The sequence below is a fragment of the Tinamus guttatus genome, unplaced genomic scaffold (genome assembly GCF_059628265.1).
Source record: "Tinamus guttatus ecotype Peru unplaced genomic scaffold, ASM5962826v1 Tinamus_guttatus_pri_ptg000314l, whole genome shotgun sequence".
NCBI classification, from domain to species: Eukaryota; Metazoa; Chordata; class Aves; order Tinamiformes; family Tinamidae; genus Tinamus; species Tinamus guttatus.
In genome coordinates, this window is record NW_028288848.1 from 8,643,071 (window position 1) to 8,663,814 (window position 20,744).

General features: G+C 37.7%; 1 protein-coding gene across 2 annotated transcripts in view; it reads right to left on the reverse strand.

The window, feature by feature from the left end:
- Positions 1-5,875: 5,875 nt before the first annotated feature.
- Positions 5,876-20,744, reverse strand: part of IDE (insulin degrading enzyme) — a 59,237-nt gene continuing 44,368 nt past the window's right edge. For both annotated transcript variants that reach the window (XM_088528724.1, XM_088528725.1), the window contains 7 exons: positions 17,861-17,972; positions 16,951-17,118; positions 13,779-14,051; positions 11,416-11,477; positions 9,791-9,863; positions 7,893-7,960; positions 5,876-6,898 (listed from right to left, as the gene is read on the reverse strand). In XM_088528724.1, coding sequence (XP_088384850.1) covers positions 6,803-6,898; positions 7,893-7,960; positions 9,791-9,863; positions 11,416-11,477; positions 13,779-14,051; positions 16,951-17,118; positions 17,861-17,972 — 852 coding nt within the window. In that variant the 3' untranslated portion in view covers positions 5,876-6,802. The remainder of the gene's footprint in view (positions 6,899-7,892; positions 7,961-9,790; positions 9,864-11,415; positions 11,478-13,778; positions 14,052-16,950; positions 17,119-17,860; positions 17,973-20,744) is intronic.

A 20,744-nucleotide genomic window follows, 5' to 3' on the forward strand; every position in this document is an offset into this window, starting at 1 on the left:
TGCGCATTGATAGTTAACAAACATAACACATGACCGCTTTTCACAGGAATTTATACGTAATGAAATGATAGATAGACATGATAGACAAAAAGTGCAAAATAGCATGCAACTAGTTGCTTTCAACTTATATGCATTATCTTCCATTTCAAAATTATTTTCATTAAGTGGCTCATGGTATGGGCAAGAACCTCAGCTCACCTTATGTTTTGTATACACTGAGGTTAATACAATCTTCCATATTTTAACATTCATAATATTTCAATGATTATTGACATTAAAGGTCAAGTGGTTAATCCAAACTACAAGGCATTCTTTATGTATGCATCCTTCAAGCTACACAGAGCTTACAAGATATTCTACTCTTCCAGACTTCCAGGAAAAGGCTACATAATGTACATATTTATTAGATTATTCCCAGCAACGTAAGTCATATTGCACATACAACGGCAGATCAGTTTGGTCTCCTGTTGTGATTGAGCAGCCCTGTTTCCAAATTCCCTCCAAAAATGTTCTACTTGCTTAAACCACCCACTCTGCTGAGCTTCAGTCACAGTCCAGTGTGGCTTAGACCATATTCTAGGTGTCATCTTTGTATAATTTTATGGATAAAACTTACCAGGCTCTATCCAAACAAATTCAAACCATGGAAAAAATATCCTAGAATACACGTAGAGCCCACACCTGGCCCATGCGCTAAAGGGACACCATCAATGTTTAGCTGATGTGACCAAAGCAGTGCCCTGGTCACCCCTCCTCGGTCCCAGAAACCCGCGTGCAGCGCCAGATGAACGGCAGCCCTCTCTGCCTTTCAAGATGACACAAGGAGTATTACAATTCAGTTGGTGGAGATGCCAAGCCAGTTATAAGTACAGATTCTTGTCTGAAATTCAATGCTGAATTCAATGGACATTCAATGCTGAAAAATTGTCACAGTTATTTTCTTTTCCCTGAAATTTTATCCAAAAATGAATATTAATGAAATCTGAAAACCGGGGAAATATTTTTGGCACAAATTTTTTTGATTCCTTAATTTTCAGCCTTAGCACTAGTGAACGATACTGCTATCTCACTGTTGAAACACAGAATTTCATTTAGATTAAGTGCTGAAAAACACTTTTTTTTTTCCAGGACTGCAGAAAGCTTGAAATGTACAATCATTACCAGACTAAAAGTTACTGTAATGACAAAAAGATAAAGTAGGGAAACGCTGAACTGTTTGACAGCTCTCTGACTCATTATACAGTCCTGCAAATATTCAATTGGGCCGACACCTCTATCAAGCTAAACTAATTTCATTCCAAAGCAAGCTGGAAAGCTTGAAAAATACCAAGTGAACCATTTCTGCACAATACTGCTGGGAAACGTTTACAAGTTCCTGATGTTTAAAACATGCTCCAGCACTTCCTTGTCAGGCACATCACTTTAATAGCTATAAAGCACTTTTTTAAGAGTTCTGTCCATCCGCTAAAAGGCATTGCTTCTAAAGTTTAGATCTTCAAAGCCCACACTCAGCTGTCACTCATGTTTGTATGCACCCACATTTGCTATATTAGATTTCCCTGACTACCATTTTTGCACATTCCCTGCAATGACTCGGTCTTAGTGAAGTTGAACATGTCAGTATTTGCTTCCCACCTACATCTCCTTGGGATCCATATACAGGTATTCTCCAACCTCTCTCACCACAGGAGCTCATCCTTTACTTGAGAATTCACAAAAGCAAGCACATTCTTTCATTCCACAGCTCAATCCTTAGTGCAAGTTACAGAAAATAATGACTCAGTTCCCGCTTCTGTTAAGTTTTCTCCAGGGCATTTTCCCCACCTCACCAGGAGGGCAGTAGCGGAGGCTGGAGGCCCCCATTTCCCCTGCTGCTGCTCTGGCCTTGCAGACTAGGTGTTCAGGAACACACGCACCTACAAGCCTGGGTGGACCGCGCTACATCGCGGTGCGCGTGCTGGGGGAGGTTCCTGAGTTCCAGCTGATGCTTCAGTGAAAAACTTTCTTATTTTTGGCAGTCACTAGAAGACTGACTTCTTAAAAGGGAAAACCAGCAGTAGGGAACAATTGCAATGGGAATTTGAAGCAGAAGGCTTCAGCATGTCTTTCTAATGCACAAAAAGGTCTTCAGAAAGAAGCAAGATTTAATCTTGCCCCCTTCTACGTAGCCTACTCAGCCCCCTGCCCAACACATCAATACTGCACAAACACTCGAGGACTTCAGTTCAGGATTTTGCATTGCATTACAAAAGAGAGATTCCTAAAATATAAGAGGAGTAAATGCCAAGTACCAGCGTGTTTATTACATAGAATCACAGAATGCTTAAGGTTGGAAGGGACCTCTAGAGATCATCTAGTCCAAGCCCCCTGCACACACAGAGTCACCTAGAGCACGTGGCACAGGACTGCGTCCAAGTGGGTTCTCAAGATCTCCAGAGAAGGAGACTCCACAACCTCTCTGGGCAGCCTGTTCCAGTGCTCGGTCACCCTCATTGGTAAGAAATTTTTCCTTAAGTTCCTGTGGAACTTTTGATGCTTCAGTTTCTGGCTGTTTCCTCAAGTTCTGTCAGTGGCCACCAGTGAAAAGAGGCCACCATCATCCTCCTCACTGCCTCCCTTGAGGTACTTTAGACACTGATTAGATGCCCTCTCAGCCTTCTCTTCTCCAGCCTGAACAGGTCCAGCTCCCTCAGTCTTTCAATTCCTTAACGTGTTTTGCTTTTAATTAACAGCCTTGGAGAGGCTTAAAATTATTAATCTAAAAAGCTCTGGCCCTGGCTCTCTCCTTTTGATTTGCAATTTAGATTTCACATACTATCAGTATTATATTCTACCAACAGCACATGCTCTAACTCATGAGGATTTCCTTGAATAGTATGTGCACTCTGAAACGCTTCAGAGAAAACACTTCCAGCAGAACCTCCAAAGGCAAGGCTCCTCATAAAATTATGTGAAAGCTAAGAAAGGTGCTCGAGTCCCTGATCTCTTCCTTCCTTCAAAATAGCATAGGAGGTGACATGCAGTAATAACCTAACTCAAAAATGAAGTTGAAAACTAAGTTTCCAAGTTGAATTTTGGATTTGTTGGATAACAAATTTACTACCAACTGGAAAAGACCCAGGCATCACTGCTGACCATATTATCAATTCTATCGTAAGCCTGATGAAAAAAAAACAGGGCAAAAACCTATGAAGAAAGATTTGGAATATTAGGATTTTGTACTTCACAATGGAGCTATAACAAAAGCATATTAAACACTTAAAGGTAGAGAGGGTGGACTAATATTCCACTGATCTTATGTTGTAACAAAAGCTAGAAAATAATGAATGAATTTAAATAGGTAGTGCATTTTCGACACAACATTTAATTACACTGTCGAACACATTATCATCAAAAACTGTTCAAGTCTAAATGCTTAAGCAATATCCTCAGCAATAAGCTCAGCTATCCCTAAGCTATCCCTATGGCTAACAGTGACAATGTGACCAAATAAATCTGGGTAGCTTGATTTTTGGTAAAAGATATTTTTGCAAAAGATAATAAAGCCAATCCGTAACAATCAGAGGGGAGAACGAGAGCCCTAATGTTAGGAACAATTCTCTTTGTGTCTGGCATACTGCACATACCTGTGCTGAGGTTCCCAACTACTCTTCCCAACACCAAGGTCAAAACCATTCTCTTTTTACCTTGCCAAAAGTAAGGAAGTACTTCAAGGAGCCCCATTACAACACAACACCAGAAGTGCAGGCTGATTTATGGCTTTAGGTTGCCAGAATTCACAATATTGACTTTCCTAATAATCATTCTTCAATTCATTGTTTCTAAGCTTTCTGAAAATAATTCTCTGGTGCACATAAAACATAGAAAACTACTGGAGAAAATAATCTCTCAAAAGCCAGCACTGTAAAGCTGCACAGAGTAAGCTTAAGTTAGGCTGCAGGGATGCTCTGAGTTTACAATTTCAGATTTGATCATTAAAAAAAAAAAATCCTGTCTGCTTTTATTTTACAAAAGTCTCACACACCCAGCAACGAAGCTGATCTGTCCACACGATGTGGGATGTCACACGGGGAAACAACTGTCCTCTGAATCCTCCCAAGAAGGGAACAGAAACACTACAGAGCCCGTCCTACCCTGCCCCACTAGTACAGGCAACTGCACCCTCGCAATTCATGATCAGTATATAAAAATAATAGTAAGAAATGCACAGACTGATAGATGTAACATTACCAGTATGCAAAAAGTTAAAATAAAACAAATTAAGAACTCCAAAGGTTAAATTCAGATTGTTTATTGTAAACAGAATAACTCTAGCACTCTGTCATACTGGCTGTGTCACATGCACCCAATTCCACATAAACTGCTCAAAATAGCACTTGCAAAAATTACAGTTATGTAATAATAATTTACGGTTTCTTACATAAACTAATTAACAAGCACTAAAACTGAATTACAGTGTATTCTAGGTAGTTTTTTATTGCTTGTAGACACTGCAGCTTTGGATCCATTAAAATGAACCCATTAGTATGCCTGAGTTTATCAAAATTTACTGCTATACCAAACTCAGAAACTGTAAAATGCTGGAGAACACTTAAAAACAATTAAAACATGGGTTTCCACATCCACTTACAGAATTTTAAAAATCTACATTTTTCTGCTGGTAAACACGATTCGGGAGTTTGTGTTAAATACACTGTTGTTCCAATTCATATAGTTTGTTAAAATTAGCGTTCATCATACTTTCATGAATATTTATATTTATTTTTACATATGACAGAAGCAATCTCATTTATTCACCATAAAAGTGGTATGTTTAAATACTAAGTCCCAAAATATATATTTTATAATATGTTGTCAAAACTTTTATATATATAATACAAACACTTTTACTAAAATAAAATTATAAACAAAAGCAAAATGCAAGAGGGTAAAAAACCCATTTACATATGAAAGATCCATGAAAAATGTGGCAAACTGAGCAGAGACCCCAATACTGTTTTTTGTTTATACTAAACCCCAATTTTTTTCCTTAGGCTACAAAAAAATTCAAGTGGCCTTCTCTGGCAACAGGTTACATCACAAACCAGCATCAATTTCTTTCAAGAGATGTTGAAACAAATGCACTGTTTACCTTTGAAATAAAAAAAACCTTTTAAATGCCCTGTATTTACTCAATTAAAACAGATTCTGGTAGAGACAAGTTAAGCCCTAATCCTGTCAAGTGCCCATTTGAATTCGGCATCAGTGTAGACAGGCATAGTGATTCCAATGGTAAGAACAGCCCTACTGAGGACTCCAGGATCCCGAGGGCCCTTAGTTTCAGGTTCTCTTAGTATAAAGTAAACTTGCAGCAGCAGCCCTGATAGTAAGGGCTCACACGAGCAGCTTGTACATCCTCAGTGCTTTGCATTCTACATCCTGTCTGAATAATTGCAGTTAATTTTGTGCATTAAAAGGTAAAAGAGGTTAGTAATTACTAAGATGCTCCATTACCTTTTTTTTTATTATTATTTGAAGACTATCGTGATTTGTTGTCTCAAGCAGCACAAACATCTGCAGGAGCAACCCAGTGAACACAATATATTGCTTTACCATGTTTACTAAGTTATGAATTGTGCACACACAACATCTCAACATAATTCTTGATTCTTCTCAGTTTTGTGCAGCATTCTTAAAAGAACGGGGCCCCACCACGTCGTGACGGAACCCGAAGCAAGTCCCGCGCCGCAGCGGTGCCGCCAGCCAGGGGCTGCGCCGGCCCCAGGGCTGACCCGAGCAGACACCCAGGAGCGCCACGGACTCACGGAAGGCCCCAGATTTAGCCTCACCTGTTCTTAATTTAAGAACTAATGCACACAAAGGTATTCGCACTAACAAGTGCTTTGCTGGACTGAGACCTAATATAACAAAAAGGCAAAATGTACTGATTGAGAACTTTCATAGTGTATGAGCGATGGAAAACAAGAATGACACCAAATAAAGTATTTTATATTCCAATTGGCAACAATCCAGAGTAACCCTGACAAACTGAACAGTATGTTTACAAAATCCAAAGATTAGGACAACACTTCTGCTAACAGAAAGAAGATGGAGTAACAAAGCGTTTCCAGCATTTTACTAGTTTGAATATAAAACGTCCCAAAGTTTGTATAGAAAGATTAAAATCATGCCATTATCTTCGGTTACTCTTGTTAAGACAACTCCCTCACTTATTACTGTGTTGTCAAATTTCCTTTTTTCCCCGTTGGTCTTCATAAAACTTAAATAGAAAATATGTTGGTTGCATTAAGAATCAATTAAAAAAAATCAACATGTCACTTTTCAAAAACATGAAAGTCTCTTTTTATGAAAAATCGTTTTCCCCAAGCCCCAAAGGACTTGCTTTTCTCCCCTTTCGGCCCCCAGTAAGATTATAATTGGGCTACTAAACAGTGTTTTTCAGGAATGATACGGATTTTACAAGCAAAATTGTTTATTCTGGAGGCTTCTTTTATCAAAATGAAAACTTAAAGGGATATACTATTTTAAAAATATACTGCATCTACAAGTTTTTTATTGTTTCAGTTGATTTTGGTTTTCAACAGGCTTTCTGCAATATAAATGACACATGACCACAACTGATTTTTCTATACTCTCTATCCCTAGCACACAGTTTATGTTGAATGAACCAAGAACATATGCGGGATTTTCATAATGGACAGAACCATTTATCCTAATAATTTTTAATAATTTTGTTCATCATGAAATCCCTTAAAATCATGTCAGCACTGATCATTTGCATTTCTTCATCCATTGGGATTCTTCACAGTTTTGCAGCCATGAAATTGATATGTGGTTTCACCAGTGGAAAGAGCGGCAGACTGCGCTTGAATTCTGTCATATTTTCAATCACACTTGGCTGCAAAGAAGCGTATGCAAGAGAAAGTCTGCTCAGTATCGTGAATCAGGAAAGTGGGAAAAAGCCTCGCTCTAAGTTTTAACTTTTGCTACAACCACACATAAACACATCTTTCTTGTTCTCGTTTCTGTAGCTTAAGGGATTCACATTCATTATCATGGGATCTTCTAAAGCGTAGTTTTATTGCTCATGAAGTACACCGTTTTCTATTTACTCTGGGTAATTTAAAACAGTATCTATACTGCAGTAATAGCATTAGTAATAATGGCAAGTAAACAGAGCTCAACTACTTTGTCTTTTCATTTATGAATTCTATTTCAGAACATACCAGCTATTCTTTAATCACCAGAGTCAAGATCATAAAAACAGTAACAATTAATGAGTTATTATATTTCCGCTATGATTATTTCAGAATAACATTTTTTTTAAAAGGAGGAAGAAAGTAATTACCTAATGGGGCAAATACTAGCATCCTTCTTCAAGTAAATTCATTTAATGTTCAGTAAGCCTCTGTGCTATTACCTCTGCTCACACAAAAAGCATCACAGTGAAATCTCTAACACTTGCATGAATAGAAGTTGGCAAATTGCTTCCTCCACAGGTAACACAATGACAGGAATTTGCATTTCTTTTTTTAGACAAAGATGATAATTTGTTGATGCATCTGCAACCTTCTCTTGGCGTGTATTACATCTTATCATCTACACTCAGTATTTTCATGCAACAATTATCTGCACTTTATTCCACAGTGTAGATACTCGGTAGAGTTACTACTTCCATTAGCTTTTATTTGAGGGGAATAATAGGAACAAAGGCAACGGGAAAAACTATTCACATTAAGAAGGAAAAAAAAAAGTCAGGAGCAAAATTGCCATTCTTGAGGATAACAACACACATGTAAAAGGGCTGAAACATCAACCTACACCAGTATGAACTTCAAAAAGTCTGTACTTTTTTCCCTACAAGCTTTTCTTTAATGCTGCTACAGTTTTACCTGTGGTAGTGGTGGTGCTGGGGCCAGGTTCACATCATTTTGGCATGGAAATTCTCCAACAACAGGGCCTATTTAACATTATCAAAATTAATTTAGGACCATAATTAATACCCTACATATATGATCTCCTGTTCTTATAAGACAGATACATACAAAAAGCATAGATTATTTTATAATATCTATAAATAATATTTCTGAAGATTTTGACTTTGATCTCCACAGAAATTCAAATAAACTAACCCAAGACCTGGGTTGAGACTATGTGTTGAGGAGTAGTGGCTTTTTATTCATTTTACTTCTACACAAAGAACGCAGAAATATAAGACTGCTAATTCACTGAATAATGAAAACTTGAACTGTTTTTTCAGCACGACTTATGTGAACAGTATTAAATGCGCACAGTATATGGAGCAATGGCGATGCAACAAAATCCGTATTTCCAACATTTCCTATAATTATACCAGAATTTTCTTGTAGGATACACTTATAAAGGGTGGGATACTCCATGTATCAAACCCTCTTTAGCAATCCTAAACCTCTCTCGCCTGTCCCCATCTATTTCCTAAATCTAGACCACTCAAAACTGTTCTTTGCTTTCCATCCACCTGTCCCAGAGAATTCCTAGTCTTAAATTCCTCAAGCCTCCCTTTTACCTCCATCCTCCCAATTTCAATGCTGACACTCACACAAGAAGTTCAAGTATTTCTTCCTCCTAAATCCCTGTTCTCTAACTCTCCTGTTTCCACTCTTTTTCCACTCTTAGGGCAAACAGTGCATCGGAAATACATGAAAGTACCATTTCCCTGTGGTGGCTGGAAAGAGGCCACACACCAGATTAAATGCTGTGGGGCTGGGGAACGTGTGGAAAGAGCAGGACAGAATATCTTGCTGTAATGTCTGTAAAGGTACCAGTTCTTAGGCGCTCTCTCGGACTCACCCTCGTCTCGGGAAGCTGTCATTTCAAGAATAGGCCATTCTGGGAATTTAGTTTTTAGATTTTAAAATGTTTCCTCTAGTTTAGCAATGTATGAGAGCTATTTCTGCTCAGCTATGATCAGTCATGAAAACTGGTTAGATATTTTAAAATAAATCTTCCTTACACAGTTGCAGAATCATGACATCCATGGTACCATAAAATCAGCCATTCTGAGACTGGAGGGAGTCTCATGACAGGCAAAAAAAAGTATCTGCTTCTTTCTGTTCCACAGACAAACCTTTACCATCCTTGATTTTACAACCAGTCACACAATGCAATTTAACTCCATTATAAACTGGTGAAAAATCTGCACAAAACAGCATAGAAGTTTTTCCTCTTAGTTTATTTACATGAAATGGTAAACATTTTTAACGTTTTCATTCTTGAACTTTAGAATGGAGTAGCATAGTTTACAATACACAGTTAATCTAGATTACTTGAAAGCAAAGCCTAAATAAAACTTTTTCTCAAATTTAAATATATTTGATATTCTTAAAAGTTTGAGGTTTCCTTTTCTTTTCCTTTTTTAACCCCACAAAGGTGCTTGATTAAAAACTTGCAGACATTCACTGTTTACCAAACCATTATATTGCTAAATGCAAATCTTAACTTTGTTTTTCCCCTCAACAGGAATGTTGTGGAGTTTTACATTTATTTTAAAATCTGCTCCTGAGAAGAGAAGCACTACATTTTCAAATATATAGTTTTGGTATCAGTGTATTTTGGGAAAGCTGAATAACTTGGCCACAAGCATCAATCAAAAATTCTGCAGCATCCATGTGGAGAAAACCTATAAAGTAAGTTTTTTCATCTAAACAATATATATGCAGTGCATTGTCTTTATACCATATAGCATGGCTGTTGTTAACTATGACTGCTTGAACAGGAAATTATTAAATATTATATTCAGTACAATACTTACAGGAATCCATTTCCCTTGCAAGGACATGTACTGATACCTTGTGTCTTCTGGGAGCATCTATTGCTAACAGCACCTACAGTAGACAACATTATCAGCTCTTTCAGGTTTGGGGTAACATTTGTAATTATGTTTTTAAAACAGTAAAAGGATGACAGCAATTGAATTTTAATCTAAGTTTTAAAACTAGAGGTAATTTTGGAATGTCCCTTAAAACATTATTAAAGGTCATCCATATACTTATTTGAGTCATTTTAGAACAAAGTTGCTTAAAAAATTCACGTAGCATTTGGTGCGCACACATACACACACACGGGAAAAAAAAAATCCAGAAATAAAGCCATTAGCTGTCACAGCACCAGGTATGCAACCAAAATCTCTGAAGCTTCCAAATCTTATTAGCCTTCTGGAAGCACATCACCTTGAACACAAATGTTAAATGCAGCTGGACCAGTTCACATACTCATGCTTTGCAACACTGGATAATCATGTATTTTGCATTAGCATATATATTTATATGAAACAAAATAGTAAGAGTAGATTCCTACAAAACCAGAATGTCGATACTTGTTCAAATTATTACTTATTAAACAACAGCTACTGAAATTCCATTTATTAATCTTTTATCTGCTGCACCTCTTCCCCCTGTCTGAAAAACATTCGTGTTCACTGTGCCATTTCAGCAGTAACCAGTTTTAACAGAAGGTTAAATTGCAAACTGAAACAGAAGATTATATGAGAATGACCCTGACTATTGAAAAGGACAAAGTACAAAGAGAAATAGTTTTGAAGACATTCACACATACATGCACACCTATCTAAATACACACCCATATATGTACACATAATTATATGTGCATACACTCACATAGATACTGTATAAGCACATCAACCCACCATGCTTCTACATGAGTAAAAGTTTTTCCAAAGTAAGTTTCAAAGGCAGCCACAGTATTTTCCCCCTACTATTTCCTTGAACTATTAGCTGCTCCCGAGGTAATTAAACAACATATAGACTTTGCAACACTCAGAATTGTCACTGCATTTGAAATTTGGTGCAAAACAGAAAGAATGAGGTCCGACTAATTTTCTTTTTAGGTAACCACTTTCCTCAGCCCACCCCAGTATTTCAACTGCCTTTATTAGACCTCTATCTAATAATTTCATGCTGAGCTGCAGTATATGTTTATTGCATCATTATGTTGTTCCTTTGTTCTGCAAAAGAGGAACAAGAGATGTATTGATTTACAGTGTGGAAAGCATTACAAATATCCTTTTTCATTCACAGTTCACACAAACAAAATACTGCTGGTTCAGAGGAAAAAAAATAAATTTGCAACCTGGGGTAAACTGGGTCAAAAAATCACACAGAAACATGCTTTCTATTCACAAAGGAAGGATAAATGACAGGAGAACAGCAGCTGGTAAGAAGAAAAACATCTATTTCTACCATTCTTGCAGTATGCTAGCTCCCTTTAAGCTAAGGAAGATTCAGTAAATAAAATTATTATTAAGGTATGTGCATCATTCATATTACCTCCCTACAACAAGTACAAGTATAAGCTCTCACAGCTCACAGAGTAATATACACCTCTCTGAATAATACTTTAACTACATGACTAACTTACCTTGTAGAACTGTATGATATCATCCTTGGTCAGAGTTTTTAGATAAGCCACTTCAATGTTATCTGCTCAAGAAGAATGAAAATTAAAACAAGTCTGAAATTCATAACAGAATGTATTAGCACACTTATTTGAAAGCATTTTCCTTCTAAATCCAGATGTTGCAGTTGACTGCAAATGTTACACTCACCATTCTTAACTTACAAGCTACTACCTGTATCACTGGAAGTGTCATTGGAAGTCTGGGAAAAACATACATAAAACAATCCATCTGATTGAATTTACTAAAAATATATATTTAAAGAATACTGATCGGACTACACTATTCAGTAGATAAAAAAATATGTCTACTTCCATATATTATCTTCAATTCCATGTTACATCTTCATCATGCAAACTGATGATAGAGAGCTTTATTTCACAGTTAGGAAAATGGTATGAAGATTTTTAATGATAAATGTAAGGAATTGTAACTGGGTACAGCATACACAATACTGAAGAAAACAAGATGGCATCTGGAACAATGTTTTAAGACATGTGAAGTAAAACAGTAATTAAAAAAATGCAGAAAAACACGAAAATATATTCTCCCTTTCACTTTTTATCTAATAGAATAAAATTACTAGTGGGTAGACAGGAATTAAAGTTACAAAAGTCAGTGGAATTAGTAAGTTGTGTGGAATTTACATAAAAAGATCTGGCTTCAACTAGCAGCTAGAAATGCTGGAGAGATAAGTCAGAGATCCAAGCATGGTAAAAAAAAGAAACACTTAAGGCAGAGAAATAAAACTGTTTCATCAGAAACACAAAAGGATTTCAGAGGTAAGAGTTTTCTCACCACCTCTCATATATGGGCATGAAATCTTTTTGTCAGTAGCTCTCATTCTCTTGAGACTAGGCTAGATGACAATTCAAAATTGTTCAGTACTAAAGCAGCTCACAGTTAGTCACTGCCTACAAAAAAAAGACTGTATTTGCTATTGTGAAAGGCCAATACAGTGCAAGGAAAGCAAAAGAGAAGTTATAGGATACAAAGTGAATTTTATGTAGGAAGCTTATTATGCATGGGAGATTGGAAATTACAGCTGTGAATAAGAGCTGAGACATGAAATGTGACGCAAAGCTGATCCATACCTAAAACAGAAATAGGATTTTTTTTTCTGTTACAAACTAAAAAAAACGTTTATAAAGTACCAGAGTGGGGTTTTTTGGTTTGTTTGGAAAAATCTTAATGGAGCAAATAGTGAACAAATTAGAAATTATATTTCAAAGCCTTAGTCATAGTTTAAGAAACATGTAGCTTTACGGTAAGAAACAGCTTTGTTTTGTTTCAAAATGTATTATTTAGTAATAATACATGCCTCAATAAGCTGCTTTTAAAATCTCCAAACATTAGTGAAAAAGAGAAAAATACAACTTAAATGGTAATGTAAGATCACAGTATTATGCTATCAATTTACAAAATTTTCCATCCATTTTCACAAAGAACTCTACCAGTTGGATCCTAATCCTATAGGCTTTACAAGCCTATAACCTTTAAAGTATCCAGGTTTAAAAAAATTAATGTTTCTTCTAGGCTTTTCTAAGTACATTTGAAAACTCCCATCCAGGTTTTAGGCATCTCTATAATGCAAGTGTCTGAAGACCATGGAAGAAATCTGAGCTTATGTGGATCTATGCTTAAGACCCTCTTACATCCAAACCACTCCCATCCTTGACCTGCTCTGCGCTTCCCTGAGCCTCCATGGAAAGGAGAGAAGGTCGAGGAAGCCTCAACTACCCCACGCTCGGGCAAGCAGCAGGGAGCAGCCGCGTCCGCTGCTGCTAACGGCCCCGTAACAAGGGAGCCCGGGCTCCCCAAGCGAGCTTCTGTCCCCAGGCAGGAGGAAGAGCTGGAGCTAAGGGGATGCCAAGCACAAGCAGCACAAAAAAGGACCCAGTAAAAGCTGAAGCTGTTTCCAGAGGCTGCACTCACATCCACCAGGGTCCCAAACACAGTCAGACTCCAGCACTCAGCGCTCCTCGCTTTGGAGTCGAGCGCAGCTGTGCAACTTTAAAATAACTGCCCAGGAGCTCCATGAAAAGGGGACATTTTCAGGCGTATCAGCCACTGCTCAGCCTTTCTTCTAACAGAGGTGTTCATTACTGCCCTACTGAGAATGGCTAAGAACTGCACACTGTGCCCTAGATATAATCTCGGAAATATTTCTGTTCAATTTTCAGCAATGAGAGATTTAGCTAAATGCACAAAATTTTAGTTATATTTTAAATAAACATTTCTGTCAAAAAGGAGTCAAGAGCATATTTTGGCATTTGATTTTGCAGTTTTGGATTTTTATCTTTAAAATAATTATGATTTTTCTTACCTCTGTCAAAGTTATACTGTTGGGAAATTATTTCTCCCCAGTATTTAGCACATTCTGCAGACAACTTCTTTGGTTTGTCTAGGCGACGAATTGCTAAAGCTTGGATGTGTTTTTGGAAGGCCTCTTCCGTCATATCTTCTATGCATTTTTCCATAGTTTTTAAGAATGCTTCAACTCTGCTTTCTAAATAGTGAGGTGGCTTTTCAGATTGGATAATAAATCGCAGTCCTTGAATGCCATTTGCCCGACGTGGACCACTGAAGACAATGTAACCTTGGCAAAACAAAATAGTCACAAATTATTCAGTAACAACAACCACAACTACCCTTATTTCAGCACTGACTTTTGCAAGGATGCCAGGATTGTTAGAAATCCAATTTTTATACTAGGTATAATTCTGCATTATGAAATAACAGTGTTTCAAAATATACCAGTTTATTTTTTAAAAACCTCTTTCCTCTATTTCTCTGAAGTACATTATCAGCTGAGGGAAAAGGTGAAGAGATGAAGTAGAATAAGAAAGAACAAAAAGAAATGTATCATCAGTATCGAACAATCAAAAATTAGGCTGAATTCTAGTGTCCCATTACCCTCAACATTAGCAACTCACTACTATTTTCCACGATGTTTAATCTGAATACACTTTGCTGAAATATAAGACCACTATTTCCCATTTTATCAACTAGATATAAAGAAAGAATTCTTCCTTTTTGTTGCAACTTGTGCATATATGAATACTTGAGCCTTTCTCCAATCTTCTTCCCCCTTTAAAATCAAAACCATTGCATTTCAATCTTCTCAGTGATGTTTTATAGAGCTCTGATCATTCCTTGCTGCTCTTGTGTTCAAAAGCCTTACCTGAATAGCATAGAAAGATCATTTTGTGCATCTTTGGAAGCTCCCTTTTATAGATCCCAGCACGCCTTTTCCACAGCGGCATGACACTCTTGATTCACGTCCAGCATCTGATTCACTGCACCCTCTAGATTGTTTTCAACACAAGTGCTATCTAGCCACTTGGTTCCTCATCTTGTGTCTTGTGCAGCTGATTATTCCTGCAAAACTGCTCCTACTGAATGGCATCTTTTCTTCATTCAAATCATGTCCCCAAATGTCAAATTAATTTCAAATTCTAGTTCTGCCTTCCCACACAGTTGCATTTGTGTTATTCTAGTTAAGTATTATCTAAAGATTTAGCAAGTATGTTCATGTCTGTCATCCATTTTTTTTATGAAAACACTAATAGGATTGGACTGCAATACAGTTCAGTAGAACACTTTTTCTAATAAACTACTGCTAACGACTCTGCAGTCGTAACTTTCCAACCAGTCTTTTATCCAAACACGTAGCAGTTCCATCTGGACTATCCTCTAGCTTCTTTGAGAACATTATGCGACTGTCATGCTATTAAAAACTAGACATATGACATCATCACTTCCACCCATACAGCTAAACTCTGTATTCAAAAAAGTTATTTTGACCTGTTTTGTTCAGAAAACATTTTTCAGTTATCTCCTATATATTTAGAATAGGTTTCGTAATTTGTTTCACGTTTTTCCAGGAATGGGAATTAAGATGACTAATCTGCAAGTTTCCTGCTCTTTCTCTCTTTTAAAACTTAGTATAAAGTCAAACCTTCTTTAGCCTTTCAGTGTCTCACCTATCTTCTGCAAATTTTCAGTTTTAACAGTACTGGTTCCAGGATTTCGTAATTTAAATGCAGAGTTCATCATGCCCAATTATTTAAAATCTTTTAATTTATCTGCATAATGTTAATCTGTTATTTTTGTCAAAGGTGAGCCCCTGGGCTTTGATCACTGGTATTTATTTTGGAAACTACCTTGTCACCACTGGCATTTCAAGTGGAAACCAACAAAACTGCCCTGAAGCATTTTGACCTTTTCACCATCATTGACAACTTTCCTATTCCTTGGTCTTTTCCTCACTGCTAAAATATTTACTGAATGAACCTTTGTTACTCTCTCTGCTGTTTAATAGACTGCTAACTCTTGAACTCCTTTTTCTTTAGCTTTCTCACATATCTTAATAACAGTTCCATTGACTTTATTGAAAGCTGCTTGTATTATTGCTGCCTTCTCTCCTGAGAGTTGTGAACTCAATAATTTGGCAGTCCTACCATGCTAGCCCATATTCATAAACTCAAACAGTTCTTCCTTGGGGGTCTTTCCCCCTCTCCCATGTTTTAGTTGTTCTATCCAACTTGACAAGAAACCTGCCACTAAAAGCCTGCTGAATAACCTGGGTCCTGCCCTATTTTCTACAGGTATCTACAGAGTTAAAACCCCTGTACTCAACATGGTGAGGCTCACTGCTTGTTGTTCAAAAAAAAAATTATCCGATATTTTCTGGTAGCTCATAACACCAGAACGGCACCTATGTTCTTTTTATCTTTTAATCATCATATTGAGAATTTAAATAGGACTTCTGGATATCTGGGTATACAAAATCTTGATTTACCAGATGAGCTCCTTTCTTATTCTACTCTCATCCTTTAAAAAAAATATTTTAATATCTCAGTAATGCAAATTGTCATAAGAAGCCTCTCTTTCTCTTGTTATTCTATTTGGAATAATCTTACTAGTTTTCAGCTTTACTCGTTCAGGTAATGATTATTTGTATTTCTGAACAACTGTATTCTTAACAAGCCTAAAATATATTTAGGATTTGGTTAACATTGCAGCTTACTATTACCCACACAGGAGTATTCCTAAATTAGGGCTTGTGAACCCTCTACTGCAGCTGTAGGGCTGTGAGTGGTAAAGACTAAAGTAGGGCTGAGTGGTAAAGACTAAACTATTGCTGATTTGTTTGGAAAATTTCTTAAAATTTAGAAAACTAACCTAATCTTCCTTTTTTTAAAACTGAAGTTTTGAAATCTTTTGCACAGTGTTCAAATTTTTTTAGGGTAGGGCTGATTTCAGATACTACACTTACAATCTTAAAAGTTAGGCTTGCTTCTCCTCAGTTCAGCATATGTGAATAGTAACTTTGAGTCATCGGCAATTAAAACTTGTGTTTACCAAGTGTCCTTTAAATGGCATTCACTAAGTGGGAAAAGAATACCTCATCGCATCTAGGCATGTAAGTGCATGAACATGTGTGTGCACTTGTGTGTATTCACACAGTCACCAACAGCTCTGGGAAAACTTACCTAATTGCTCCTTGGTGCGCAGAGTATTGAAACATGGTTCTGAGATAATTTGACAAAAGAGCTCCAAAAACATATTCTCAGAGGTGCTCTGCATGTCTGTCTGGTAATATATTTCAATTCCACAATTGTTATGAACTTCATTTCTCTGTTGATAAACAAACCAGCCTCCTAAAAAACAAAGTTAAACCAACTTAAGTTAAAAAAAAAAAAAACATACATAGTTATTAGCCAGTATTAGGAAGATAATGTCTATCACAGGTGGAATGGAATTATAATAAATGGCTTAGGACCCTTAGAGCACAATTGTCACTGATAGATCAAGCAGGGTTTTCAGGAAATAAAGAAAAGATTATTTAAGCATTTCAAAATGTCAGAGTTTGCACATATGAGCAAGCAAATTACAAACGAAAGGGTCCTCAGCAAAAGAGGACACGCCAGACACTCCCCCTCAGGTATACTGAACTCAAGCATCTGTGCTCACTGGATATGGAGTCTAAATTGGCCAATTCTCTTCAAATAAGTATTTTTGGAACTGGAGTGGAAATCTGCATTGCCTCTATCATGTAAATGGTGTTAATTTGTCAGAAATGCTTATCAGGATTAAAAACAATTCAGCATTTAATATCAATAGCTTCTCTAGCATACAGTAATTTCCACAGGTTAATGATCGTCATAGGGTAATTGATTTTGGCTGTAAACTATGTATTTCATCATTCTTATGCAACTCTCACAAATTGCCATGCCTCATTCCTTAAATATAACATTTTTTGCACAACAGAAGTAAAATTAATTTCAAGTAAATCTGATGTCCAAACAAAACCTAGCAGCAGAGTAACATTCATTTTAAAAAGCCATTAGCAGAGACTATTTAGTGTGCTTTTAAAATTAATTTATAAATGATTTAGCTTACTGTCAGGAAGTTGTACTTCTCTGTATCTCACTAGCTGACTGGGAAGAAGCGGCTTTGTATGAGCGTGCTCAATGAGAGTGTCCTCAACCATCTGCATAATTCCTAATGCAGCCTGGAGGGGAAAAAAAAAAAGAGAGGATTTTTAAATGATCATCAGTTATTCTGTACCTACCAGCAAACTGAAACTCTCCAATTAGTGCTGGTGATGTGAAAGGAGGTTAAAACACAAGAAAGAAGGGATATTGTAATTTAATGAAAATTCAGATGTTAAATGGATAATTTTAAAAAATATATATATTTTCATTAAATGTTAAACTACTTTCCATAAGTAGTACGTTGTGAGTGGTACGTTGTAATCTCCACAATACTTCTAAGTGGGCTTCCTCTTTCCTCCCTTTACCACTTTGATGCACTCTATGTGCCAAGACTGGAAATCTAAACATCTACAATGTATGTTTGCAAAACAAATGACGTCTCAGGTGGAATTTTAAGAAAACAAAGTAACAATTCAAACATGCATTCTATTGATGTGCTGAAGACACAGCATGCATGAATTTTAAAAGTAAACAAGAAACTATGGATAAACAAAGATAGAAAAACAATATCTTGCTTTGTTAAGAACCAAAGCGGAGGTCTCAGTCTGCTCAAGTTCTTTTTGTTACTCCCTATGTGTTTTGTACAAACTGACACGAAGAATAAAGACCCCAAGTATGCAAAGGACTTAAACCAGCATTAAATAAACAAGGAATCTGTCCACATTTTTAAGGCATTTGAGCAAAATTTTTATTCTTATGGAGAAAAAGAAATTGTTGTTCTTATGGAGATATGCAAATTACTAAAGATAGACTGGAAGAGGAAGAACACTTTAACTACTTTCAGACTTTCTTCTTTTTCCCATGCAAAATTTCTGCCCTGACAATAAATATAAATAAATAAATAAATGAAACACGCCCATTTGCACCTTAGCATAGCTTAAAGTGCAGACAAGCAATACCTGCAAGATTTTATTATGTGCAAACACCACAAACCGCAGTGCAGCCCCCCCAGGCCTGCCCGCCACTGCGCGGCTCTGCCACCTCATCCCAGGACACACGTAAGCACCCGGCTGCGTCGCGACCCGCGCACCCCAGGGTAACGTCAGGCACCCTCGGTCCTGCCACAGGTCTCCTGGCGTTACCACACCCAAGCCTGGCAGCTGCACAGACATTAAAACTCTAATTTCTTATTAAAAACAATTTATGCAGTAAAATGAATCTGGCCATTTTTTTTTCCACCAAACTTGTGGTTATCCACCGCACCTGAAGCCTCAGCCAAGAGTATCACAGATCACACAGCTGAACACAAGTCTGAAGCAGCGTTCCCCCTGCCCAGCACCTCCGCAGGCTCCACACGCGCAGTTACTAAGCGGGCGCGTTTGGCTCCAGCTCAGCTTTCCTTGGGCTAAGGGTCACCTTTGCTGACGGTGAGGAACACACTAGTGACATCTCTATCACTGCCAAGGTATATTTGCCTGCAGCTCTTCTCCCGCCCCAACCTCTTTCCAAAAACAGAACTGTTTTTTTTTTTTTTTGCCAACTGAGATCATGCTAGAGACACATCCTCCCTAATCAGAGCTCACTTACTACAGGGGTCACATAGGCAACTTACAGACACCAGTGAGACCTAACCCTGTTCAGACACATTTTAAATCTTAATTTCCCAGGCACACGAATCAGTGGAGGCTCAATCCCTTCCTACGGCAGAGAACTCCTGCTCCCCAAATAGGAGGCCAGGACCTGTTCTCACGAATGTAGTTCTACAGAGGGGACAGGAACTAAGAAAGGTGCTTTATTTGCACGGGGAATGAAATACACTCACTTTCCTACTGAAAGGACACTGAGTACCTGTGGGTGAAGCCAGACCGCATGGCCATATCTTACACCTCAGAGCACAGTAAACAAGCCAGAGCAGGAGCAGGGAGGCTGCTGCAACGAAAGAGTTCAGCAAACACGCAGGACTCCACAGGCACGGAGCAGAGGGAGGCATTACTGGATGCTTTGCTGCAATGCTTTACTAAATGAGGGGCCAAAGCTTCCTGGTGAGGAAGTTAGCTGGAGTTATCAATCTACATCAGCTACAGCTTCCTCGTCTCTCCACCCCTCTCTGACATGTTCAGGCCTTTCCAGCCCATTTTCCACTTTGGGCCCCCTTACTTATCAAAGAAAACTGCTTACATGCTCCAGTGTTGCTCAAGAATGCTCTCTGGCGGGCTAGCAACAGACTGCAGGAAGCAGAAGATCAAGGCAAAGCTCCTGTTTGAATTCTAGTCCTCACAGGACCTGGCTCTGGACTTTCAGCCCATACTTTCATGTACCTGCTGAGTTAAAACAAGCTGCAGTGGCAAGTCGCAGAAAGAGACCAAAATCAAGAAACACAAGTAATGATCACCTATTGTTTTCAAAGACTTTTGTACTTTCATATCTTACAGTCCACAGCTTGCAAATTAAAATTTTGTGTTCCTCACATCTGACACAGGGGCTCTCATGTGCCTTATCAAGCTGCCAAACACAAGTTTCATTGCCATTCAATTGGGCTGCAGCAAAAACCAGGAAAGTTTTCCACATCTTTGTGATGATGGAAACCACTGGTGAGACACAGGATGAGACCATCAGCAAAGTCGTGAAGGAGCAAGAGAACCACGGCAACTCTTTTGATCTTGGCAGGCTCAGGAAGTTAACACATTGGCCTGCTCATGCAACTTTGCCACGCAAAAGTTGCTGGGGAAAAAATAAAACCAAAAAAGCATTACACATTCAGCACATCCTTGACAGAGGACAATAGCACAATGAAGCCCCTTCTACAGATGAGGGATAAAAAGGGATAAAGAGATGTCTCCCATTGGTGG